This window comes from Capronia coronata (assembly GCF_000585585.1).
Source record: "Capronia coronata CBS 617.96 chromosome Unknown acBCG-supercont1.11, whole genome shotgun sequence".
Classification (NCBI taxonomy): domain Eukaryota; kingdom Fungi; phylum Ascomycota; class Eurotiomycetes; order Chaetothyriales; family Herpotrichiellaceae; genus Capronia; species Capronia coronata.
The window spans coordinates 1,411,066-1,435,157 of record NW_006912903.1 but is presented as its reverse complement, the minus strand read 5'-3'; the positions used below and the strand labels follow the sequence as shown (position 1 = coordinate 1,435,157).

At 52.7% G+C, this 24,092-nt stretch overlaps 11 protein-coding genes across 11 annotated transcripts; 3 read left to right on the top strand and 8 right to left on the bottom strand.

Moving 5' to 3' along the window:
- Positions 1 to 83: 83 nt before the first annotated feature.
- Positions 84 to 2,653, bottom strand: A1O1_09283 (uncharacterized protein; the record flags this gene model as incomplete). Its single annotated transcript, XM_007730139.1, has 2 exons — positions 84 to 2,545; positions 2,617 to 2,653. The coding sequence occupies 2 exons, from the start codon at positions 2,651 to 2,653 to the stop codon at positions 84 to 86; spliced, it is 2,499 nt and encodes an 832-aa protein (XP_007728329.1).
- Positions 2,654 to 3,302: 649 nt separating this feature from the next.
- On the bottom strand, positions 3,303 to 4,315 carry A1O1_09282 (uncharacterized protein; the record flags this gene model as incomplete). Its single annotated transcript, XM_007730138.1, has 2 exons — positions 3,303 to 4,184; positions 4,235 to 4,315. 2 exons carry the CDS (start codon positions 4,313 to 4,315, stop codon positions 3,303 to 3,305), a joined length of 963 nt encoding a protein of 320 aa, XP_007728328.1.
- Positions 4,316 to 4,780: 465 nt separating this feature from the next.
- On the bottom strand, positions 4,781 to 5,224 carry A1O1_09281 (uncharacterized protein; the record flags this gene model as incomplete). The annotated part of the gene is made up of 1 exon (XM_007730137.1): positions 4,781 to 5,224. One exon carries the CDS (start codon positions 5,222 to 5,224, stop codon positions 4,781 to 4,783), a length of 444 nt encoding a protein of 147 aa, XP_007728327.1.
- A 710-nt stretch (positions 5,225 to 5,934) lies between these two features.
- Positions 5,935 to 7,053, bottom strand: A1O1_09280 (uncharacterized protein; the record flags this gene model as incomplete). The annotated part of the gene is made up of 2 exons (XM_007730136.1): positions 5,935 to 6,299; positions 6,369 to 7,053. 2 exons carry the CDS (start codon positions 7,051 to 7,053, stop codon positions 5,935 to 5,937), a joined length of 1,050 nt encoding a protein of 349 aa, XP_007728326.1.
- Positions 7,054 to 8,293: 1,240 nt separating this feature from the next.
- A1O1_09279 (uncharacterized protein) lies at positions 8,294 to 10,585 on the top strand (the record flags this gene model as incomplete). Its single annotated transcript, XM_007730135.1, has 1 exon — positions 8,294 to 10,585. The coding sequence occupies one exon, from the start codon at positions 8,294 to 8,296 to the stop codon at positions 10,583 to 10,585; it is 2,292 nt and encodes a 763-aa protein (XP_007728325.1).
- A 483-nt stretch (positions 10,586 to 11,068) lies between these two features.
- Positions 11,069 to 12,556, top strand: A1O1_09278 (uncharacterized protein; the record flags this gene model as incomplete). Its single annotated transcript, XM_007730134.1, has 1 exon — positions 11,069 to 12,556. One exon carries the CDS (start codon positions 11,069 to 11,071, stop codon positions 12,554 to 12,556), a length of 1,488 nt encoding a protein of 495 aa, XP_007728324.1.
- Positions 12,557 to 12,852: 296 nt separating this feature from the next.
- A1O1_09277 (uncharacterized protein) lies at positions 12,853 to 14,414 on the bottom strand (the record flags this gene model as incomplete). Its single annotated transcript, XM_007730133.1, has 2 exons — positions 12,853 to 14,287; positions 14,365 to 14,414. 2 exons carry the CDS (start codon positions 14,412 to 14,414, stop codon positions 12,853 to 12,855), a joined length of 1,485 nt encoding a protein of 494 aa, XP_007728323.1.
- A 361-nt stretch (positions 14,415 to 14,775) lies between these two features.
- A1O1_09276 (uncharacterized protein) lies at positions 14,776 to 15,723 on the bottom strand (the record flags this gene model as incomplete). Its single annotated transcript, XM_007730132.1, has 1 exon — positions 14,776 to 15,723. The coding sequence occupies one exon, from the start codon at positions 15,721 to 15,723 to the stop codon at positions 14,776 to 14,778; it is 948 nt and encodes a 315-aa protein (XP_007728322.1).
- A 1,262-nt stretch (positions 15,724 to 16,985) lies between these two features.
- On the top strand, positions 16,986 to 18,610 carry A1O1_09275 (uncharacterized protein; the record flags this gene model as incomplete). The annotated part of the gene is made up of 2 exons (XM_007730131.1): positions 16,986 to 17,391; positions 17,457 to 18,610. The coding sequence occupies 2 exons, from the start codon at positions 16,986 to 16,988 to the stop codon at positions 18,608 to 18,610; spliced, it is 1,560 nt and encodes a 519-aa protein (XP_007728321.1).
- Positions 18,611 to 19,017: 407 nt separating this feature from the next.
- A1O1_09274 (uncharacterized protein) lies at positions 19,018 to 20,801 on the bottom strand (the record flags this gene model as incomplete). The annotated part of the gene is made up of 2 exons (XM_007730130.1): positions 19,018 to 20,572; positions 20,626 to 20,801. The coding sequence occupies 2 exons, from the start codon at positions 20,799 to 20,801 to the stop codon at positions 19,018 to 19,020; spliced, it is 1,731 nt and encodes a 576-aa protein (XP_007728320.1).
- A 480-nt stretch (positions 20,802 to 21,281) lies between these two features.
- Positions 21,282 to 23,036, bottom strand: A1O1_09273 (uncharacterized protein; the record flags this gene model as incomplete). Its single annotated transcript, XM_007730129.1, has 1 exon — positions 21,282 to 23,036. One exon carries the CDS (start codon positions 23,034 to 23,036, stop codon positions 21,282 to 21,284), a length of 1,755 nt encoding a protein of 584 aa, XP_007728319.1.
- Between the last annotated feature and the right edge of the window lie 1,056 nt (positions 23,037 to 24,092).

Below are 24,092 nucleotides of genomic sequence, written 5' to 3'. Positions count from 1 at the left end.
ACTCGATGCTTTTTAAGACACGAAAGTCACAGTCTGATATGCTATACATGCTCCATTCTGTCTAGCCAGGGAACACAGCCTGATCATTTCTTCAACTTCCGTTTCAATCTCTTCTCCGCCCGGACATCCTTCTTGAGTCTCGCATCCACAATCTTGTATTTGCCCTTGACACCACGAGGGCGCCCACTGAGACCTCTGTTGGGCCCTCTTGCAACGACAAGCTTGACCTTCTCCTTAGGCTTGCCCTTCTTCACCGCCCTGGCCATCAGCCTGCTGATGGTGGCAGCCTTGTCCTTCTCGCTGACGCCCTCGTCGTCCAACAACAGCGCCGATTTCTTGCGCAATTTCTCCAACCGTGCCGCAGCCCTCATCTTCTTACGGCCCTTGGCCTCGCGGACCTTCTTGATGGGCCTAGCGTTCAGGGCGCGCATCTTCTCCTTGATTGCGGCTGCGGCGGCCGCGCTGATGGGCCGCTGAGGCTTCGAATGTTGCGTTTCGTCGTTCAAGAACCATTCTGGAAGCCCGTCCACATCGCGGAACGAGTATTTGTTGAAACTGTCATCGACCAAATCGCCTGGCTTAATGCGTTTCGTCGCCAAGTCCTGCGCGACTGTCATGGCTTCCGCGGTGATTATGTCAATGTCTAATTGACCGTTGGGCAGGAGAGGATCTTCTGGTCGGGTCGATGCTGACGAGGCAGGTTTCAGCGACGTGTCTGGTTCCGACTCGGAGTCCGAAGCGTCGTAGACTTTCGTCCGTTGGGAAGCAGCAGGCTGGGCTTTCTTCAAGGCGGATTTCAAAGGCTGCGGCTGATTTTCTCGAGACGGACCCTTCAGCGGTGGAGACTTCGTTTGATCCGATGACTCGTCTTCCAGTGCTATCGCGCTATCATTGTCGTCATGTTCGTCTTCGATGCCTAGGTCCTGGAAGATGTCTTGGTCAAAGAACATAGCAGCCTGTGTTGATAGACCGTCGGATTTTGGGAATTGCCGCACAGGGAACGCTTCTTCGACATCGGACTCGCCGTCAGTGGTCGCATCGCCAGGCTTGTCCTCGTCTGATAGGCCGTCCCACTCATCTGTCTCTTTTTCCTTTCGGGCTCTCTTGGCTCGTAGCTTTGCATCGGCCTCCTCACGCCTCTGCTGATACGATTCGTACAGCATGTCGAGTTCGCGCTCGAGCCTGTCTCCATCATCGTCCGAGTCTTCATCTTCCACCTCGTCCTGTGAGTCATCTGACTCCTGGGCATTGACTTCGTCCATCTGTGCGTCGGTTATTTCGGCTGGATCTTGGACTCTCTTGGCCGCGTTGAGGGTGAACATGGCCCCTTCTCCGGCCGGGCCCTCTTGATCCAGTCCGATGTCATGGGGCGTCGTCATGTGCAGCTGCATTCGTACGATTTCTTTTTGCTTCCTCTCGTTTTCCTTCCGACGCGCTTTCCTTTTCTCCTTTGAATCTTGGTCTTTCAGCCTTTGCAACTCCTCTTGAATCTTCAGTTCGTCATCCATCGACTCGACTTCTGCGACTTCTTGGGCTTCCTCTTTGTTGGTTTCAACCTCCTGTTGCTCCTTCTTCGCTTTGCTTGACATGCCGAACTTGTCCCTCACTTTCAATCGCCATCTAAGGAGGGTCCTGAATTCTTTTTTGCCCAGAACCTTCAAGTCTGCGCAGCATTCTCGGACCTCTTGCGTCGTCTCAGGTAGTCGATCCAAGGCAGCCAGAGCCAGGTCGCCATTCGCTGATTGTTCAAAGCTGAGTTTGTTGACCGTGCCGAGAATGGCAATAGGGTCAGTCGTATGGATGAACTCGCTAACAGGGATCTCCTTATGTTGCGTGTAATCTCCTTCTTCATAACCTTCTCGCTTTCTTTTCTTCTTCTCTGGGTTGAACACTTTGGCCTCGTTATTGGGTGTAGGCTCCTGTACTTCGGCGAAGACGTGCTTCGGATCAAGGAACTTGGGGTCCATCCTCTTTGGGGCCTTGAAGCCTCTGCAAACCACAAAGATTTCTGCAGACACATTTCTTGATGAAGGAGGCTTCGTAGCTTCGACGGAGGAGAATAACTGTTTGAACACCCACAATAGTGCATTATAATCCTTCGACCTGAAGACTTTAGTCACGAATGTGCCACCCTCTTTTAAGAACTCTGTAGCCAGTTTCATTGACTGAAGCACTAGTTCCGCCTGTGAAAAGGCATCCTGGACCCATGCGACACCCACATTGGGTGCACCATCGTGCAGGACAGTATCCGCCTTCAGATGTTTAAGATGTGTTCGGATGGTTGCTCGACATTTGTCCGTGGTAATATCACTTTGGAAGGTAATCACTCGAGGTATGGCCTTGATGGGCGCCAGGTCGACGCCGACTATCAGACTCTGTGAAGGCATAGTCTCTGCGGCAACTTGACACCATGATCCTGGTGCGGCACAGAGATCCAGTAGGACTCTGCTCTTCTCCAGGAAGCCATATTTTTTGTTTAATTGGATCAATTTGAAAGCTGCTCGAGCCCGATATCCTTTTTCTTTCGCAAGTCTGTACCACTTGTCTAAGAGAGGTCAGTCAATGAACGAAAGAGACGAGCGTAGCGAGGCATAGTGGCGGAGGGCTTGATCTTACCAAGTCTTCCTTTGCCGTGTTTCTTTTGGATCGCCATGGTAGCGACGGACAGGTGAAGAGGGAGCTGAATCCACTGCACCCAGATGGCAAAGAAACAGAAGAGCAGATTCTTCCTCGTGTCCAGGAATTTCCTAGGCTCGACTTCTCCCAACTTCAACTTTTGGAGTCTGGACTTAAACTTTCTTCGGCGCAGGCAAAAATGGTGCCAAGGGCCGATCGGAGGAATCCACTCCGAACACCGACCACCTACTTTCTGCTAAAAGCGGCGGAATTCTGCCAATAGCACAACACGTATTTGGCTTCTGTAGGGGAGGAAATGTCAACGGGACCTTATTATCGTTTGATCCGCATAGGTGGTATTTGACTACTTCAACATGTCATCAAGGCATAAATCACAGTGTCGACCGCCTTGGGCCGTCAATGATGAAGCTCATGGATTCCTATAGGAGTGCTCTCGGGCCCCAAGCGCGTAGGCACAGATAGATACTGAGTAATGATGAAATTCCGGCGCAGCAGACTCAGTTGTCTTGGATAGGCTCAGTCGTACAGTAAAAGAACATAGAATGGGTGCCAATGACCTCTCCGCCTAGACACTGGGGGCATTCATAGAAACGCCGCTCTTGATCGCAAAGACACTGTCGCAGTGAAGTTTGGTGTTCCAACTGTAGATGTATAGGTTCCTGCCCTTACAAATATTGTACAATCCGGCGTCGCTCGGCCTCCCTCTCAGGGCCGTTCAAGAATTTGAGGTGTTTGCCTAACAGGGCCTCCAGCGCGGTTCTCTCGATCACGACTCTCCCGGTTTCCAAAAGATCCTTGACATCCACATCCTCGATATCCTTGAGCGAACCATGCTCGCCGACTTCTCGCATCTCCTCGAATATGTCTGGATTCTGCGATTCAAGTGTGCTAGTGACCAGCAGACTTCTCCCATCGGCCTTGCCCCAATTGTTGGCCTCGAATACATTGTTCAAAAACCTGGCCCCGGCATCTTCTGGCAAGGCAATCTTATCATCCAATACCATCAGTTCACCTTTTCTATGCCGATAGCTTAGTGCGATTTTGAAGGCCTGGTAATAGACCTTGCGCTGTAGTTCGGTGGAGAAGTCTCTGGGCTTCGGACCGAAAGCAACGCCTCCACCTCTTCTGATGGGAGATTTCTTGTCTCTGACACGGGCTCTACCAGTCCCCTTTTGTGCGTACAGCTTGCGGTTGCTGCCATGGACATCGGCCCGCCATTTGGTGCTGGCTGTGCCCCGTCTAGTTGCGTCGGCCTCGAAGATTACCGCGCGATGGAGGATATCCCTTCGCATAGGAGCGTCGAGATATTGTTGTTCGTACCAGGCATACCTCGTCGGTTCGAGATCTGGCCATGAGTATAGAGTCTTCAGAATAGGAGAATCGAGAGTATAGATTCCGGAGGAGGTTTTTTGTACTGCGGAAAACTGCTGAGGAGAGTTCGTGGACCCGGGAGGGGAGAGACCTGCTTCAATCTCTTTCGCAACCTCACTTATGGGGATCTGGGTCTGCGCGGCAAAATGCCGAGTAAGTCGAGGCGCAAGGCATTGCTTCATACAGTCAGCCGACAGAACGCAGCACGGGGCGAATGGGAGCATACCGTCAGAGGATCTGCAACATTGAACCTTTGGAAACTCCGGGCGAGCCCAAGAAGACTCTGTGACGCAGAGAGGTGCGCCATGTGGCAGAGTGTGCAGGAGCGCGTTCACCCACTATGGAAGGTCGTTCGCAAGAGAACGATGCAAGTTGTCTACGCTGGAGGTCAATTACTAGTAGTTGGGTTCAATTGAACTTGAAGTTCAAGTTTCTGGCCCACTGCGCCAAGGCTGGATCACGTGCAAGGCCCCTTGCTCCTAGTGGCCAGCCTCGTGGCAAGGTCGAGAGACTCGGACATGTTGGGCACCAAGGGATGAATTTCGACTGGAGCACAAGGAAACCATCTTATCATAGGCGCGATACCATGCTGACGTTTGGCACGTGCTGGTATGTATATCTGAAGTCCGGATGCTGGTCACCCAATGTTTCGAGCTGCCGCACCGTAGGTAGCCAGGCCTTTGACCTCTCTGAGTGAGCACTTTCTCTCTTCCATTCCGGATCCCCTTATGCACCACCAGCATGGCATAGACTGGCTCTGTCTCTCTTCTCATTACTGCCCTTTTCTTGCTTCCAACTCCTCCCTCCATCTCTGGCCAGCACCATCTAGGATGCTCCACACTCTTGAGATTTTGCCACCTTCTAGGCTGTAGAAGACGTGCTCATAGAAGGTCTCTTTGGTGGACTGCTGTGAAGTAGTCTCAGGTGAAGGATTGGAAGCGGCAACGCTACGGTCGTAGGATAGCTTGATTCTGGCAGCAATGCTCCCACCACCTTTGGCGCCGTTGGCATCATCTGTCACCAACATGTCGACTTCGAAGAGTAGACCAGGAAATGAGGCCTGGCTGTCGAGGATGATCTGTGCATAATCGTCTACCGACAGCGGAGAAGAGTCATTATGGACTATGCCATTGTTGACATACTTCGCCAAAGCGCCTGAGCCGCAGCCGGCATTGATCTGGGCGATATAGTCGGTGTACAGCTGTCGAAGGTCCATCATGAGGCTAGCAGGAGACGCGAGCTAATGTTTTGATCCGCGTCTGTGCAAGAAGAGGTGATCGTAGTCAGCGCCGAGGAATTGTACAGGTCACGTCAAGACTTTTGACGCATGGGTGATATGGTCTTTGCAATGTCGCCTTACGTGATGGAGAAGCCGAGGCTGAAAGAAAACTGCGAGACCTTCTTTGCTGCCCTGACTCCAGTAGCAATAGTAGCAATGCGGTTTGTACAAAGTGTATTACAGAGTAGAAGGCAACATAGAGCGGTATAGAGGCCCTGGTTAGATGGGTTCTCGTTCAGTACCTGTGACCTTATGAGTTCGTCTAGCCTGTGCCATCAGCTGCCATCGGCCATTATTGACATCAAGTACATATTTGGCATCTTGGCACCTATACATATCGCATGCATGAACTGCTCACGTTGAGATAAGATACCGGGGGACCCTGCTGGAACCAGATTTGCCCTTTACAAAGAAGTTCGGTTAGCTTAACCTGGTACGCACCCAGAAGGAAGGCCGGCTCGTCACGCTGGGCAGTAAGAGTAGCATGAGAGCAATTCAAATGTTTGAGAGACACAGGGGCCTCATCCAGGCCTCGTCTGGAGCATAGATTTGAAGGCAGGAGCGATTGAATAGCTAATGCAAGCATGCACCAAGACCATTTTCAATCACGTATCCGGCCACAAATAGCCACGAAGCCAATGACTGTTCTATAGCATAGGCGATCCTGAAGGCTGTCCACAAATGAATTCATTGGCGTAACTTCGATACCGTCGTAGAAGATCCGTCTCCCGCAGACCGGGACCAGGATTGCCTCCGAGCGACTGTGTCTGGAGGTGAGTGCCAAAGTGGACAACCATGGCTGTGCCGTCCACCACTGCAGGTCGTCGTAGTTTTGACGGCAGCGTAGACGTCCACCAAATATCATCGTAGCCCTGGACCGGGTGAATAGTCGCGTCGTCGCCAGAAAAGGCGATGAAGTGAATGCTGCGGGCTTCATAACGGGAATTCCAGATGTCGAATTTGTATCGCTGCAGTCGTTTCTGCTCAAGGTTCTCGAGAAAGGAATAGTGGGCTAGTCCAGGACAACATGTTAGCGAGGCTAGCCTATTTTCAAAGACAAAGTCTAGGACATAGCACCTACCTTGTGCAGCAACTGTCCACGAAATGTAGCCGGTATGGTTCTTCACATGCTCGGAACCTCTAGACCGCCCTAGAGCAGCAATCGGCGTGTTTTCGATATCGCCTCCAGGTACCGGCAGCCAGCGATGCCCGTTGAACGGGGCTGGATCTGTTGCGCTGAAGTTGAGATCTTCGGGGCCTTCCCAAACCGGTAGAGTTGAGGGTCTCCAGTCGACCATGAATCTCCGGTCATCATCAACAAAATCGACGGGTTTCTGTAACTCTGGCAGGTATGGCCGTGCAGTGTCAAGCTGGTAATGGACCCAGGAGAGATCTGGTTGGTTCAACACATTTGCGCTGACAATGAGATACTGGGCATTCTCGATTTTCCTTTGGACTAACGCTTGGATGGCATTGTCCTCCATAAACACAATATCGTCGTCAATCTTGACGCAATAGGTGTTGGGTTGGCACAACTTGTAAGCGTTTGTGAAGGTGTCCAGCCCATCGCCTGCGTGGGTATATAACTCATGGCTTGTATACTCCGGCACGTGGTCGGCGAGGTCATGAAGGTAAACAACATCCATCGTCCGATTGATCTGGTGGATCCACATCACCTCGTCCAGCCAGCCGCCGTTGCGAACCAGGTTCCTTTGCAAATAGCAATCGAGGATCGAGACGTATTCCTTTCGTCCACCGTATACCATTGCAACTATCCTCTGAGAGGGTTTCCGAAGTTTCCCAGGTGCTCCATTTTGTAGTCCAGGACTATGTCCATGGGAACCATCGGCGGAGCTTGAGGTCGATGGTACGTGAAGACTGGCGGTAGCGTTCACCGGCTTTTGGTCACCCCGTTGACCAGAGAGGTTGATTTGTAGTCTATCAGCCCAACCCGGGGGACGAAAGCGGTTTGCTGACGCAGAGAGCAACAGTACAACTGTGAAGAGAGCCCCCGCTATGAGTATGGAGGTCTTCCATTTGGAAAGGTCTCCTGCAAGCATGTCCGATGCACGAGAAACTATGATCCTGTTGAGCTCGTCCAAAAACCCAAGGACGACGATATCAACCTTTACTCGGCAGAAAAGAGGTGGAACACGATCCTTTTCTTTCGAAAGCCTGTCAAGGGCGGGAATGACCCAGGCGGGCTGATGTTAGGTCAATGCGCTACACCCGGGTCCCACGCTGCGTCGATTTAGTGTAAGTAAGGGGCTGAGATCGCAAGACATATTTCAGGGGTCGAGGGTGGCGCGATACCGCACCAGGAAGGCCTAGCCCTTTGGTCAGATCAACAAGATCCTGTTTTGCATGGAATGAACAATATCGTGCTGTGCTTCTGTAATGGCAACTTGGCAAGGGATGAGTAGGAATTTGGCAAGTGGTTCAAAGGTGTCACAAGCACAGTCCCAACAGAGGAAGGGAAGTAAAGGAATGAGTCCAGTATCGAGTGATAGGGTATTGAACCCCATCATGAAATGCGGATGTCTTGCAAGATGTTAGTGTGCTGCATCACGGTTCTATCCCCTGGTTCAAGTTCTCTCGTCTCCTCAGCGATTGAACAACAACTCAGCCTTGTGGAAGGACTATGCACTTCGGGTCGATGCTCCGCCGAAGAGTGCTGTGCACGTGACGGTACGTAGGTGCATAGAGTCGCTTCTGGTAATGCGATTCTACAATTGACGCTGCAATAATACGCGGCATAGCAGTAAATGAACCACATCACTAAGTGTTGCTGCGCTACATCGCCCGTCCCTGACAGAGCATACAGACAAAGATTGCGGCTACGTCCACACACAACGAGGCCTCCCGGAATGCTACCAGTCCCCCCGCTAGATTGGAGACTCTTGATATGCTGAGTGACTTCAGTGGTCGCATAATTCAACGCACCCGCTCCATGCGACGACCAAGGACAGCAACCTCGAAGGCCTTACCCATAACCCACCGCTGTCCATGACCTCGCCCAATGATGGAGACCATCTTCAGCAGCCAGAAGACCTACCCTCCATCTCAGTCCCGACCCTCGATCTACCCAAGACACGACTGTCCACGAGAGACGAATCACCCGAGACATCCAGCGCAAGCCTACCAATCCGCACCTCTAGCTCGCCTGCCCTAGGCTCACATTCGAGTGCACTGTCGGACGTTCTCTCTCGGTCCAGCTCCCCCAATGGAAGGCTCTCGCTGTCTTTTGCGAGACTTGGAAGATCTCAAGTCAATAGCCCCTTGGGCAACCCTTCGGAAGGCTATGATGATACAAGGTCTTTGATTGTGCGGGCATTTTCGCCCACTGTTGCAATCTATGCTGCTCCGGAAGTCGACGAACTTGCCGCGCAGAAGGGCCTGAAACATGGATTCGTCGAACTGCTGCGGCCGTTTGGCGATAGAATCTCTGGCAAAGTCGTGGTGCGGGACAGTACGGGTGCCAGCAGGGCTTGGGATGATTTCGGTGTCCATTTCACTAACCTAGCCCAATTGACCGGAGATGGCTCAACCCCAATGTCGGAGGTCAACCACCTGGAGAGACTGGAAGAGATGATGGACTACTCCATTGGGGACGGGTACAATGAGACAGCTGACCTACCTGGTCAAGGTGAAGTCTCTCACCTCTACAAGCTATTCTTGTCCAGGCTCCTTTACTCCAAGTCCATGAGTCCGCATGAAACCTTTCGACATCCAGTCGGGGCCGTCATCGCCATAAGCTCTTCTACCCAACAGCCTATCGACACATTGCGGAGTCTTTACCAACAAACCGCCCAAGGTGCCCAAGCTCTACCTCCATATGCCAATCCAGAATACCTCAGATACTACGTCCTTGTTCACGATGACGACAAAGATGATTTCAGCAAATCCTCGGCCCTTTTCGATCAGATGAAGCGCCATTTCGGCCTTCACTGCCATCTTCTCAGGTTGCGGTCCACGTCCTGCACTCAATCTGATGATGACGCTGAAGAACTTCCCACCGCTGAGTGGCTCACGCCAGAGGAGCAGCTATCACTATTGAAGGATACTGCTGATCTCCTTGAGCTCAATACCGCGACATCACCTTACATATTCTCCTCCGATGCATCAGCATTGCGATCATTCGTCCGCGAACTTACAGCACAATCCATCATCTACCATATGGAGCAGCGAATCGCTTTGTGGAATGATCAGGTAGCTTCCCGCCGGCGGGGTATTTCGGGACGGTTCATGTCCCTTTCGAAGCGGTGGACAGGACTTGGAGGCTCTTCGCGCAATTCATCCTCGGGCACTCCCCTGGTTGGCTCTGGAGCGAGCGGCAACTATGACAGTTCACAGGGCGCCTATCGCTGGGAGGCCCCAGAAAGTCTTCTGCGCAAGCTAGCAGATTATGCATTCATGCTTCGAGACTACAAGCTGGCAGCTTCGACCTACGAATTACTTCGAACAGATTATGCTAATGACAAATCATGGAAGTACCTTGCTGGAGCGAACGAGATGTGCTGCATTGCAACTCTCCTAAATCCCTTGACCAGCAGTGGAGGTTCAAAGTTCAAGGTTGAAACTTTCGACCTGATGCTTGAAACAGCGAGTTATTCATACCTAACTCGCTGCTCGGACCCTGCGTTGGCATTGCGCGCTCTTCTCCTAGGTGTCGAGCTTCTCAAAGTTCGAGGAAGAGCGGCAAGTGAGGTGGCCGCGAAATGGGCGATCCGAAGCCTCGAGCTGGGTCTCGTCGGCAGTGTTGGCCACGTTCTTGTCAGCGAGCGAGTCGCGTCCTGCTTCTCTGACCGGGTTGGAAATAGCAACACTGGCTGGGGACTGCGTAAGCGAAAAGCCGCGCTATGGAGCATCATCGCCGCCGATGAATGGATGAAACTTGGAAGGGCGGAGATCGCAGCGCAACGACTTGATGAAGCGCAGGAATATTACGGGGAAACCAAGCACAGTGAAGCGATCAAGCACTTCAAAGAGTTGGCAGAATACTTGGAGCAACTGCGGCTTGCTGTCAGGATGAAGCTGGGCGAAGCGAGGAAACGGGGTTACAGCGGCGCCACACGACAGCTTGAGCTAGAAGATGATGGTCAGGGCAATGGAGAGGTAGAGGACGAAACTCTGGAAGAGATGAATCCACTGGAGAAACTTGACAGCAGAGTGAACAGGATGAGCCTGATGGGTGGTGCTTCAGGGGTAGCCAGCCCTCTCGAACCTGTTCCACCGCTCAGTCCAGTTCGGTTGACTAGACCGGACCCGTTGTCGAGAGAAGACGACGATTTCGAATGATGAACCGACAAACAGGTGATACGATTCTTGACATGTAACATTCACATAGAAGACTTGATGTTATTGTAAGAACAGACGGCAATCAACACATGAACGAAATCCACCGATTCATACATGATTCATATACCCAATGTACCTCGATGTGTAATACTAGATACCTACCTACCTAGATACCTTAGTAGGTACGTTGATGTTACTCCCTGCCAGTGTGCTGCGACCAATTCATTAGTCAGCTTAATTCCACTTTACGCGTTCATGACACGCTACACGTCACGTGGCTTGGCGCGATTTTCGAGGCAGCCGCATGCGGTGGAAATGGATCCTTCACCGTTGGATTATTAGCAACTGTCCAGTGAAGGGAGTTGGTTGTGACTCGCAGTGGTGTACGTCCAGTCTGCGGCAATCCAAACTGGCATGATAAGAGGAGGAGTAACCTGAATATCCTAGAACGCTCCCCAGCCTCATCTGCAGGCGGTCGTCAGGATGCCAGAGCCCTATGACTTTGCCGACAGCACAGATTGGCTTCCAACACCGCTTGCCGCCCTTGCGCCACTCGAGTCTTCGTTGCGATGTCAAGTATGCAAAGACTTCTTCACCACACCGATGATGACGAGTTGCTCTCACACCTTCTGCAGCCTGTGCATACGACGGTACTTGTCCCAGGAGGGAAGATGTCCCGCATGTCGAGAAGCCGACCAGGAGGTCAAGTTGCGCCGGAACTGGGTCTTGGAGGACTTGGTAGCCAACTTTACCGCTTCAAGAAAAGGATTGCTTGAGTTTGCGAGGAATGCAGCTGTGAAGCTAGAAGAGGACAACCCGGCAGAAGCACAGCGGCCGAAGAAAAGGCGGAAAGTGGAAGGCCACAGGCCCGATGGTGTCGAGAGACGAAGCACTCGCAGCCAGAGCAAGAGGACGGCATCGGGCGCTAGTCAGCACAGCGTACCATCTACACCGGAAGTTATAGAGGACAGTGAGGAAGGCAGTGTGTATGAAGACGTGGAAAGCAAGAGCCCGCGCTTTAATGGAACCCATGAGCTCAAAGATGGCCTAGTCGAATGTCCGTGTTGTCATCGGAGAATGAAGGAGAACTTGATAAACTCTCACCTGGACAAGTGTATCATGGGCGACAGTCATACGCCGGTCGACGATACATCCTCTCCGGCTCCGCATATCGCTCCGCCGGGAACGATAGCATACATGCAGAAAAGACCATCGAAACAGAACGACCGCCTCCCTTTCATCAACTACTCATTACTCAACGACAATGCATTACGGAAGAAGCTAAGAGACCTTGGAATCCCCAATCATGGTTCGAAGGAGCTGATGCGCCGGCGGCATACCGAGTGGGTGAATCTTTGGAATGCCAACTGTGATTCGACCAACCCAGTGTCCAAGAGACAGCTGCTGCAGGAATTAAAAGTGTGGGAGGATACATTGGGGCGGCAAGGCGACAAAGCGGGCAGTACAGGGTTTATGGCCAAAGACTTCGACCGCGACCATTATGTGAGGAACCAGAAGAGTAATTTTGACGATCTCATCAAGCAAGCAAGGCTGAAAAAGTCGACGGCCTCTGAAACTCCTGCACCGACTGCGGAGGAGGAGGAGGAGAAGCCTACACCGCCACCACGAGAGGACGCAGTCCCTACCCGGCAACCGCGGGCTCCCGACCTTTCGCAGCTAGAAGATGGACCTTCAAAGCCGAAGCAACACTCAGATGCAGACGGTACGACCACGTTGGCGTCAAGGTCACAGCCTTCGGCGCTTCATGGAGAACTTTCCAGTGCACCTGATCAACAAAGTCGACCGAACCCTCCAAGTCCTGTCCCCAAGGATGTTCCTCTGAGTACCACGGCTGCATCTTCAGCTGCAAGTGGTTCTTTCCACCGTTCAGCGTCACGACGCCGTCCAACATGGCAAGAGTTTGCGGAGGCCAACCCCGGGGCGCCTTACAGCGCTTACTACGGGTTCTGAGCGTACAAGATCGCTTGGTCAGATACTCGCTTCCCCCACTTTTCGCGAGGCCACAGGTCAAATAGACCAGTCTTGTATCAATGGTCTCTGCCTCTTGTACCAAAAATCGAGTCTCGAGCGAATGGTTTGGATGCGGGTTTGTAGCATGATGCATCAAAATGACCCGCATGGAGCATCATCAAGTGCAAAGGCCATCGGGGAAGATAAACCCGGAAAGAGTCTTTGATGAATGATTGCAAAGTACCCTAAGCCCGCCTGGTCGTTACGTTCGTATTGCATATGTGAATCTCTGTCCATCATGTTCCTTCTGCAACCTTCTGTGGCTGTTGATGTTGCTGGTCTTCGTTCTGTCGGTGTTGCAGACCATCGATATCTAGCTTCTGAAGTTTGTCGATACTTGAGGACAATGATCGCTCCAAGTCGACGTCGGCTATTTGCATGTTCTCCTTGTTCTTTTCGGACTCTGTACTTGGAGCCTGCGCAGCTGGCTGCCCTTCCAGCTCGGCCAGTCGTCTTCTCGTGACTTCGGCCTCTTGTATCTCGAGTTTCTTCTTCTGCTCGCGCGACTTCTCTTCGCGCTTGATCCGCTCCTCGCGCTCCATATTCTCAAGCTCGTCATCGACCTCCGCCTCGTCTAGGACGGCATTTCCAGCGAGGGGGTCCGCTACCACGCCACTGACTTCGTCGACCTTGCTCATTTCCTCGCGCAGCGAGTCCAATACGTCGTCGACCCTCTCTACACCACCGATTTTCTTGTTCAGGGTCTTCAGCACTCCGGCGCTTGCCTCCATTGCCGCCACCACTTCTACCTGGTCCACGGCGGCCTCGATCTTGGTGTACACTTCTTCCAGCTGATGCAGCGTGTCGATACGCGACTGTAGGGACCGTTCGGCAAGTTTCTTCGACCGCAGCGCAGAGAGCGCGGAAGCCTTGTTGCCAGTTTTGACAGCTATTTGCGCATTGCTCTGAAGCGTGGAGATGCGGCTGGTTAAATTCTCAATCTGGCTGTTCAGATTCGCGATCAACGTCTTTAAAGATGCGATCGAGTGGTCTTCCTGTGTGATAGGTTCGGGCATCGGCGCCGCAGGAGACTTGAATTTGATCGTGGTATCGTCATAGCTGAGGGCATGCTTGTCGCGAGCCAAGTACCGTAGCAGGACATTGATATCCTGATCGGACAGGGAGACGGGGCCTGAGAAGAGGCTGTTCATTTCTTTGAGAAACAGATCCCTGCTCACAATTCTATCCGTAAGACTCTGTGTCTGTGTGTCTTGCAGCACCTGCATCTTCTTCCAGACCTCCTCCAGCGCCGGAACAAGCACAAGACCACCCTTCTTCAATCGACCACCCGGTACCTCGTAGCTGGCGGTTCCCACAATGCCGACCTGGCGTAGACTCCAGCGCAAGATGGCCCACGGGCTCGGAAGCCACGAACGGTTGTAAATGCTCTTCTCGCTGACGAGGAAGTCTTGCAAGTCTATCATCTTGCCGTGCCGAACACAGTCATCGAGTACACATCCCAGCCCCGAGGGCCGACCGTAATGCGGGCTGGCGAGCGCGTTAAGCAGGTCGTCGGACGTCTGGAGGATCAGCCGCTGCTCGAAGGGAAGTTGGCCGGCCAGCGCCGCGCGCGTGAGTGCAGCTTGCCATGCTGTCACATTGGCGGCGTAGCCTTCGGGGTTCGATGTCTTCTGGACGGCGAGATCGGAGTAGAGGGACGGAAGACGGGTTCTGCAGACATAACAAATCGTTGTTAGTATAACCTGACCAGATGCAGTGGATAGATACGAGGGAAAGGGGAAGCACACTTGCGAAATGCGGGTTCATTTTCGACAAGCCAGTCTATCAGCGAAGACATTGCGCCCGCTTGCATCAGCGGAACGCAGTTTGAGATGGCGAAAGTCGGGTGAAGGTCTTGTTCAAGTTGATGGTCGAAGTTCAAAATGGCGGCGGGTTTGTTTACGTCACGCAGGGCTGACCCGGCGAGGCTGAGGATGTGGTTGATTGGGTATGGTTAGTCAAGTACACTCTTCTCAGACCAACCAAATGCAAATGAAACATAGCTTCACAGGAAGAAGGCAACGAGAGTTGGACACACATGCGAATAAATCAGTTTTGGGTCAAATCTGGTATGTATCTACCGCCACGCCTCCTGAACTGCCTAGGTCTGATCAACCAACAAGTAGCCTCCATTCGAACTATCTTCAACAACAACCTTTTCATCCTTCACGGACTGGCGTGACTATATCTTTCCACAGATTTTCGACAATACTCCAGTATCTGGTTTCATCAACCAGTACATGTCCCACATGTCTGCTTGTCACAAAGTCCTCGAGCTGGACTCTTTCCTCGCCAATGGCGCGCATGGCTTCCTGAGCGTGTAACTCGACATCAGCTGCTGGGATGAGCTTGTCTGCTTGAGAATATATATACACTCGCTTGGCCTTGCCCTGCGTGAAAGCACCTTCAGGGTCATTCAGACGTCTACGCAGCGAGAGCGTGATGTCTTCTTTTTGTGCAACTTTATTCACAATTTTCCCGAACCCCAGATAAGCCCAAACCGCAGCACTTCCCAGTGCACGTAGAGAGCCAGATTTGGGAAGGTACTCACAGATCGCTGTGTGACTTCGCGATGTGGATGGCAAGCTTGGTGTGCTGTCCAGGACCATTGCCGAGACAGGCAGCAGCTCGCCCGTAGAGCTCCGGAACGCGTCGGCGAACTGGCATGCTGTGTACGAGCCGCCATTTGAAAAAATGTGCACCAACACCCGTAGAGGGTCTGGCCTCCTAATGTCAGCAAGTCTTTTGACCACTCCAACTGCCGGCTCAAGGTTCTTCATCTGCTGACTGACTGGGCGCCAGAAAAGGTCGCCTCCGTCCTGCCGGAGCAGAAGGATTTTGGAGAAAGGGAACCGCGTCTGGATGGTCTTGATGTATTTCTTGATATTGCGTGATCTCGCGCCCATCCAGGAACAAACAATATATAAATGCGGATGATTTGACTCGCTCAAACCCGCAGAGGAAGCTGGTGTGACATTCGTGTCCAGCACTGTCGGAGTGTACAAGAAGATCTCCTGGCCCAGGCGTTCGAACTCAGGGAGGAATGGGTCCGGTACGAGATCTTCTTCACCAGACCGGAGCTCGGGAACTGGGCCTGCCAGCTCCATCGTGGAGTGTAAGGATAGGGTATTCAGGACAAATGTTCTTGGCGAGACTATGAACAGCAAGGCCAGCGAGATTTAGGAGAGCCAGAGGTCCTCTGTCAGAAGCTGTTATGCAGTTTAAGTCTGCCTTATGCCAAAGTGTCGAAAGCCACAAGTGTAAAGATGACCGTTGAAAGCTGATCGTCCGAGGAAAGAAGAGCTCTTAAGTAGCACTGGGTATCGTGTGAAGCGGAGGCACTGTCTTGAGCAGGTAGTCGTTTATCGTCGAAGAATATGTATATATATGGCGTATCGTAACATTGAACAAAGGCGACTCTGCACATTTTGTTAGTGTCTCATGAAGATGTCTCAGCAACTTCCATCGGCAATGATGTACTCAACCCGAGTCTGCCAAAATGAGGCAGCACTTGAAGATTGCTCCACTGGCAACACTCCTCGAACGGGATACTGACTGCCATATTTTCAAGGAAAAGAATACTATGTTTACCTTTTCAGATACAGGCGGCGGTGCCGCTTCGCCAGAAGTAGTGGAGTCGCAATATATATAGACTTATGCTAGGCAGTAAGCCCTCCACCCTTGCACGAACATGAAGAGAGGAGTGTCTCAATCAAGGTTCACAGAGCAACATAGGTGCGCACGTGAGGTAGACAAAGCAACAAACAAAGGAACGGAAATTGCTCAGGTATCTGTGGAACAACGATGTACCAGATGGTAGGACAAACGTATTGTCAGGGACATTTCTTTTGTGCCGCGGTTCATGGTGTTTCTTTGAGATAGTGACTGGTTGACGGATCTCGAGATCTTGCAGCAGGGACCATCTGATCTACGGCGGGCCAGCCGACTTGAAGCCGCAAAACATCCCAAAAGGGGCTTGAGGACAGCCTTGCTTACCTAACACACAGGGCTATTGCCCAAACTCCCTGCGGCCACCTTTTTGGATTTCCATGTCCAGCGGCAGACATGCTTCATGCTGACTCACTATTTACATAGTCATAGGTATCTCAAAATTTTTTTTGAATGTTCAGGGCAATGGCCTAATATCAAGCACGGTGTAAGGGTAGGTACCTTTCTTACGTAGTACTGCGCCGTGTATTGTAGCAGCGACTCAATGTTTGGACGTAGTGCTTTACGCGTCCGTCAGACCGCGTCTTTTCTCAGTTGCGCGTCATCTTTACTTGCCGCGAAATAAAGCAGAATGCGCACTGCATGTCCTGATTGAACAACATCATCGCCACGACAGAATTGTTTCTTGGAATCCCGAAATATGGCTGACGAAGATTTCAAGAAGTATCTTGCGACAGAGATTCTTTCTGAACAAAGAACAGTATCCTACCGCAATGTCGCGCGTGCTCTGAAAGTGCATGTGAATGTTGCTAAATGCATGCTTTACGATTTCCTCGAATTCCAAAATGGGAAGAAGCCCGGGTCGGTGTATGCTACCTACCTGCTCTCCGGAGTGAAAAAGCCCCAAAGCACGGTTGGGGACACCAACGGCACAAACGGTCACAGACATGGCGAATACAAGGAAGACGATCCGATTCCCTCCAGTCCCCCTCCCTTCACCAGTTCCATGCTCGAACCTAGTCAGCGAAGCAGCCCTGCGGCTGAGGACGAAAGACCACATGTCCCGGTCTGCACGATCACACTTGTGCGTGAGGAAGATCTGGAAGGTAGGGACTTGTCGAGACACAATGTGGTTACGGGCTGCGATTCGCTAATTCGAGTGTTATGGTAGCGATGAAGGAACAATACGAGATAATCACCTCCATACACGTCTACAGCCTCTCTCCCGGACGAATCCAAGATCTAGTCACGTTGACCGACATCAGCCGAGGCTTGTTTGTGGAGACATTCACAAAGGAGGATCCCTTGCTGAACAACAAGACATACGGCATCATTCAAAATCCTAATGTTCGCAGAAGGAAAGGGAAGAAGCCTATAGTTCCGCAGGACCCGCCGCCGAAGTTCCAACCTGTGAAAGAAGATTTTAAGTCCCTGAAGTCATCGTCCACACAGAACAACAGACCTGCTCCGAAGCCCGCAACGCCTGCTTCGACAAACGCCAAACACGAAGAACCATCACGCCCGAGCTCTCGGGACAGCACATCGACGGCTACCTCAGCCCGACAAGCCCCGCTGAAACGTGACTCCTCCGACCTCTTCAAGGCCTTCGCAAAGCAAAGCCAGCAAAAGCCCAAAACCAAACCTACACTCTTACAAGACCAAGACACGCCGATGCACGATGATGAAGACGAAGGTGAATCCGAAGATGAAGCTCTGTTTCTGGAGACGGAAACGCGCAAGGGTGCCACGACGAAGAAACGAACCAGCGACGTGAGGAAGGAGCGGGAAGACAAGGCGGCCAAATTGCGCAAGATGATGGAATCTGACGACGAAGCAGAGCCAGAAGTTCCCAATGTCGAGAAGGCAACAGGCGTCAAAGATGAGCCCGTGACGGCACAAAAGGGCACCGATGCAGCCGAGGACGCCGAGGAGATTGCATGGTCGGACTCGGACACGGAGAAACCGCGACAGTCAGCACCGAAACAGGACGCTTCGGCTGACGGCGAACACATAGCCACTTCCGCTCCGGCTCCCGCGCCCAGGCGGCGCCGTGGCAAGAGAAAGGTGATGAAGAAACGCACCATGAAAGACGAGGACGGCTACCTGGTGACGAAGGAGGAGGCTGTCTGGGAGAGTTTCAGCGAGGACGAGCCGGAGCCAACACCTGCACGGGCGCCGCTGGCTAAGAAGGAGACCACAAGGAACAGTCTGGGTGGCGGCAAGGGGCAGGCTCATACCCAGAGCCAGGGCCAGAAAGGAGCTGGGGGGAAACCGGGCGCGAAGAAGGGAGGCACCATTATGAGTTTCTTTGGCAAGAAGTCTTGACAAGTGCAGGGCTGTGCGCTTGCATACCAGGAGCATAGGATATCAGTTCTAGGAAAAATAAACAGAGTTGACGTCTTAGAAGACTGGGTGCGCAGAACGGGGCATGATTGCCGATTATCAACAGCTCGACCTACACTGGAGCGATGTCATACGAAATGGAAATACACCAGGAAAGCATGGTTGGTCGTTGATACCAGACCTGTAGGCATAAATCAATGACAGGTGCCGCCCAACGCCATGCGTGTGTAAGGTACGTGATAAAACACATGGTATGCAGCATATCCCAGAGTCAACCACCCTCAAGCTGGAAGCGTGGATGGAACACGACCAGCAAAGGACATCAACAGCAACCAGATGGTGAATCCTACGTCTTCGGCTGAATGCAGCAAGCACTTATAAATGGTGGCTTAGTCGACCCAGCCCTTTCCGAACTTATACCTCATTTTCCCGCTGCCATCGTGGTTGAGGATCAACTCGGGCTTCTCCTCCACCAGCCACAGAATGGTCTGAGCAAAGACACTGTTGGCCCACGCGAACCAGCTGCGGGTCATGCCCTCGCCACCGGGCCGCACGCCGCGATGGACGTCGACGCTCTCATTGATAAGGCCGAAGACGCTTACGTTCTTGACGCGGTCAAGACACTCCATGATCTCGGTGTCGGAGTTGCTGGTCATGGCCTGCACGAGTACAGACATGGGCCAAGCGTTGCGTAAACCAATATGAGGCCCGCCAATACCTTGGAACTTGGATCCCGAGAGGTAGTATGGGTTGCCGTGCCGCGAGAGGACCATGCGGCGGGTGTTCTGGTAGATGGGGTCCGAAGCATCAACGAAGCCGAAAAGTGGAAGGGACAGCAGTGATGGCACGTTAGCGTCGTCCATCAGCAGATGCGAGCCGTAGCCGTCCACCTCGTAAGCGAACACCTCGCCGAACTCCGGGTGCTTGACAACGGCGTGCTTATAGATGCCGGCTCTGATCTTATCGGCGCGGCTGTGGAGATCCTCGGCAACACGAGTCATCCATTTCGCTTCGTTGGGAGCCGACCAAACCCCCGCAGCGGCCTTCAGCATCTCGGCTGTGCGCCGTAACTGCGCAGACATCATGGCATTGGCGGGGATGAGAAAGCCGAATATAGTGGCATCGTCTGAGGGTCGGAACGCCGAGCGGATGAGGCCTGTCCCTCCTGCCAGTGGATTCCCAATTCCCTCCAGATTGAGAGTCTCCGTGCCGAGTCGCGTCCATCTGGTAAATGTATATTGGTTCTTGTCATACCACCCGTCCTCAGCATTGAAGGTCGGTTTTGCCTGAGTGTCAAGAACACGAATAAGTGCCTCCACGGCCTTGAACCAGCGGTCCGTTAAGTATGCTGTCGAGCCCGTCGAATCGAAATATTGGTTGGTCAGAGAGAGGAAGGCCGCCAGGCTGTCGAGCTCATACTTGCATTCGAATACAACACTGGGTTCGTAGGTAGGATGAACAAAGTCATCTTGACCCGAGTGGACAGGCGGGAGATGTGACGGGTCAGGAGGTTGAAAAGCATTGCAATAAGGAGAAGAGATCACAAATTCAGCCTGCGTGTTGATGGCGCCCAGGAGGAGGTTCGAAATGTCCGGGGCAGACCTGGCAAGGGGCTGATATTGTGCCAATTGGTTGGTCGAGTCTCGTAGCCACTCTGCATTTATGTCGCCGGTGACAATAAACGTCTGCGCGCCTTGCCACTTGTCCTTGTCTCTTGCTAGCTGCGACGGGGATGCATGCGTTGTAACTCCGTCAACATGCCACAGAACAGTTGTGTCTAGGGTGTTGGGAAAGGCATTGCGGAATATGTGTGCCAGGTCTGGATCTTTTATTCGAGGATAGAGGTCTTCAATGACTTGCTCCACCGCCGGCGAGGTGAATTTGCGACATTGAGAATGCGGTCTCTGGAACGGAAGTTGTAACGGGCTGGTGCTCAAGGGTTTACTGCAGACACGTCAGCACCGCTTCGAGTAGTGCATGTCTCGGAGACAGCATACTGATTATGACGGGCGTAGCTTGTGTAGTCGGGACATAGACCGGCGAGGGTTTCCTGGTCCGATATCTTGCTGTCGTAGAGCGGAGGGTCGTGTACAGCGCCCAAAGCAGCGTCAACGTCGGCAATTTGCAGACAGATGCTTAGGCGAAGGATCACAATCCATGCCGAAATACGCATGGTGACAGGACGGAGCAGTACACCAGAGCCATGCGACTGTCGCAGCACAGCCTCGGTCCCATCAACGGTCGCTGCGGGAAGTGAAGTGGTCGACGTGATGGATGCGGTGGTCACTATGAGCAATTGACTCTGGGGTAGTAAGTACGTAGTAAGAAACATCGAGAGGCACAAGGCTGCGTCTGACGCCCAAGCACCATATACTCCACAGTATTACAGCTATACTAGTATGGCGGAGCAGATCCAGGTCGATACGCAACGAGGCACGACACTGGTTTTTTGTATACATGCCAGGTACCTGAGGTATGGCAGTGATACAGGTCACAAAACAATTACGCCGTGTCCATCGTCATCAAAGTAGGATAGTTGTATAGCTCAGTCTATGGCGCGTCCTCAACACCAGATGTTTATCTTCTCTTTCCCATACCGTACAAGGAATCAAGTATTTACCAAATCCCGGTCCCTGCCCATTCTAGGTCTTCTTCATCCAATTGGCCGTGCATTGTCTCCACAACCGTTATAGCCCTGCAGCTGCCACATCTTGACGCTCTTGATCTTCATTGCATGTCCATTGTGATTCTCCCAGGTCGGATACCACTGGTCCCTCGCATCCCAAAATTGCTTCTTCGCGATTTGGCTCGAGTCTTCCCAGGGCTTGCCGGCCACTCCATCTTGGAACCAGTTGTTAGTGCCACCAACGGCGACATCTAAGATCAGGGAAAAGTCTCTGTCGAACGGTGCCGCCACGGTGCCGTTGCCCCAGATATTGCCCACAGTGGCCAGACTCAGCCCGGTGAACCCGCCAATCTCCCAGAAGGAAGTGAATTTGTGATAGAGGACCTGCAGGAGGCGACTGTCGAGATATGTATAGATGTATTTCTCGGTCCACTCCAGGCCGAAGGTATGGAAGCGGTCGGAAAAGGTCGAGTGAAGTGCCTTTTCCTTATGATAAGTCCGCCACCAACCGTCATGAGCTGTGTCGGGGCCCCAGTGGAGGGTGGACGAGATGATATCATTCCCACTCTGGGGATAGGTCCAGTTGTTACCACGGGTTTCAACGATATCGATCTCGCCGCTGGCAGGCCAAGTCCCGTAATCGGAATTCGTGGGGAACATCCAGATCGCCGGCCACAGCCAATCCCCTTGAGGCATCTTGGCCACGACCTCGACACGTCCGAATCGGATATTCGCCCCTTTACGGGAGTTGAGGCGGCCCGATTTCACCGGGTTGACAATGGTACCGTTGGTGGTGTTGGTTGTCGCCACGCAGTCGAACCACCCGGTTGCCGTACAAGTGCCCCGTTCAAGTAGATTGATGGTCGTATTCTGCGTGATGAGACGTTCATCTTGAAGGGTTGGCATGATATGTAACATGTGGTCTTTGATGAACACGTTTTCCTCGTCGCCAGTGGTTTCCTCGAACTGGCCGTTCCCGAAACCTCCCACCTGCACCTCTTGGAGCCAAACATCTTTGTTCAGCTTGGGCTCGGAGAAGTCATCGTCGTAAAGAAGACAGTAGTTGTGGACAGGGACACTTCTGTAGCCCATGTATATGTTGACCCCGGAAATGCAGAGCCCGAGAAACAAGCCCAACAATGGCAGTATACTCTGCCATTTCTGTCGAGGATCTTTGATATGGTCTAGCCACGATGTATCCACCTCACCGGCTTTCACTCTCCGTGATCGGAAATAAACCCCGGGTTGCACTGGCGCCTTCTCCGCAGTTCGAATCTTGTAGAGAGGCGCGTCGGCCGTGGTTTGTTTTGTGAGGCTCATGAATCGCGACAGCCCCAACCCATCCTCTTGCGAGAGTGGCTCAGCTGCTTTCTCGTTGATCTCCGCGGCCTGGCCATTTTCGCTTCCTGCCTTGCCAATCTTTTCGGGCGAAGAAAACGAAGATGAAGGAGTAGTTTCTGCTATGTGATTGTCTTTGTCTGGTTGAGGAGTGGCCGCTCGTCGCCAGAGCCTGCTGATGCCGGATCGTATGCCAGTGTAGCTGGGCTTGACAAACCTACCTGTCTCCACATCGGGTTCCCTCTCGGGTTCTGTATCTTTTGGGGCGTCTTCTCGAGACACAACTTTCTCCCTTTGGGGGTATGAGAAAGAGGCAAAACGGCGTGGGATGTTGCTTTCTGAGTGGGTGACGGAGCCCTGCTCCAGCGTTGGAGTGGGATATGGTACAGCAACGCCGACATGCTCAGAACTCGCACGTTCTGTGGATGGATCTGTTCCTTCCATTTGACTTTCAGCGTGCAAGAGTATAGGCGTCCTCAAGGTGCATCTTCCGCGAATTGTTGCTGATGCTGTGGCTGCTGGGAGCTTCTTGGAACTGTTGTATATGCTGCTATTGACCTCAATGATGCGCTGTCACTTGGGAGGGCGATATTCTACCCTCGGCGTGATGCTATAAGAGAGTCGATCGGTGGTCTTGTCTAGGTGCTTTCTCCCGCCTCGGTGAGGGATCGGCGAAACAAGAGTTATGTCTTGTTTGCCGAATGACCAGGTGGCGCCAAATGGTTGCCGAATGGACGGCCAGGCCATATTTTCCCTCGTTCTTACCTTTGTTCCGGCAGCAGCGTTCATCGTGGTCTCAGCGTTGGACCACGCTTCCGGCCATAGCACCACAAACGAAGGGGAAAGAAAATGCTCGTGCGCACAGGCGCTATTCTCATGGTAGGAATATGCTGGAATATGCTGTCGATGACTCCAATAGTTCGCTGGAGGCTGTGGAAGCGATCGAAGATTAGGGAGCCAGAACCGTTCGGCCGCCGGGCACGGGCCAGCCTCGTGGATACCAAGTGTCAAACGCCTGACTCTGTTTGTTTCAACGACCATGAGTGGTGTGCTGTGTGCTGGAGTGTATGTTGGGCGACACCGTAGGCGCCACCCGGCCTATTCTTTCCAGCATCGCCAATAGATGCCTCTGGCCGAGCAGGTGAGCAGGCTCATGTCAATCCTGTGGGGGATTCACCAGATCGAGTCTGTTTGATACACACCCTTGCTCCACGTCCGTGCCTTTCTGACCTTACCTTTGCCTTCTTTGCTCCGGTTTCATCGCAATACCTTCTTCGCATCGACCGAGCGATATGATGTGCCCCGCATGCTCGGCCTAACTGCCAACGCTGGCAAGGTCGGCTGTCGAAATCTTTGAGATCTTCCAGACCATTAATTGTCGTCAAATTTTACCGACTGTCACCAAATGCCAAGGTGTCAATCACTGACCGCACGGACCGGCAATAAACGGCCGGCAGCGAACTACCCGTTGACCTGGTGGTCCAGGTGTTGTAAAGTCTG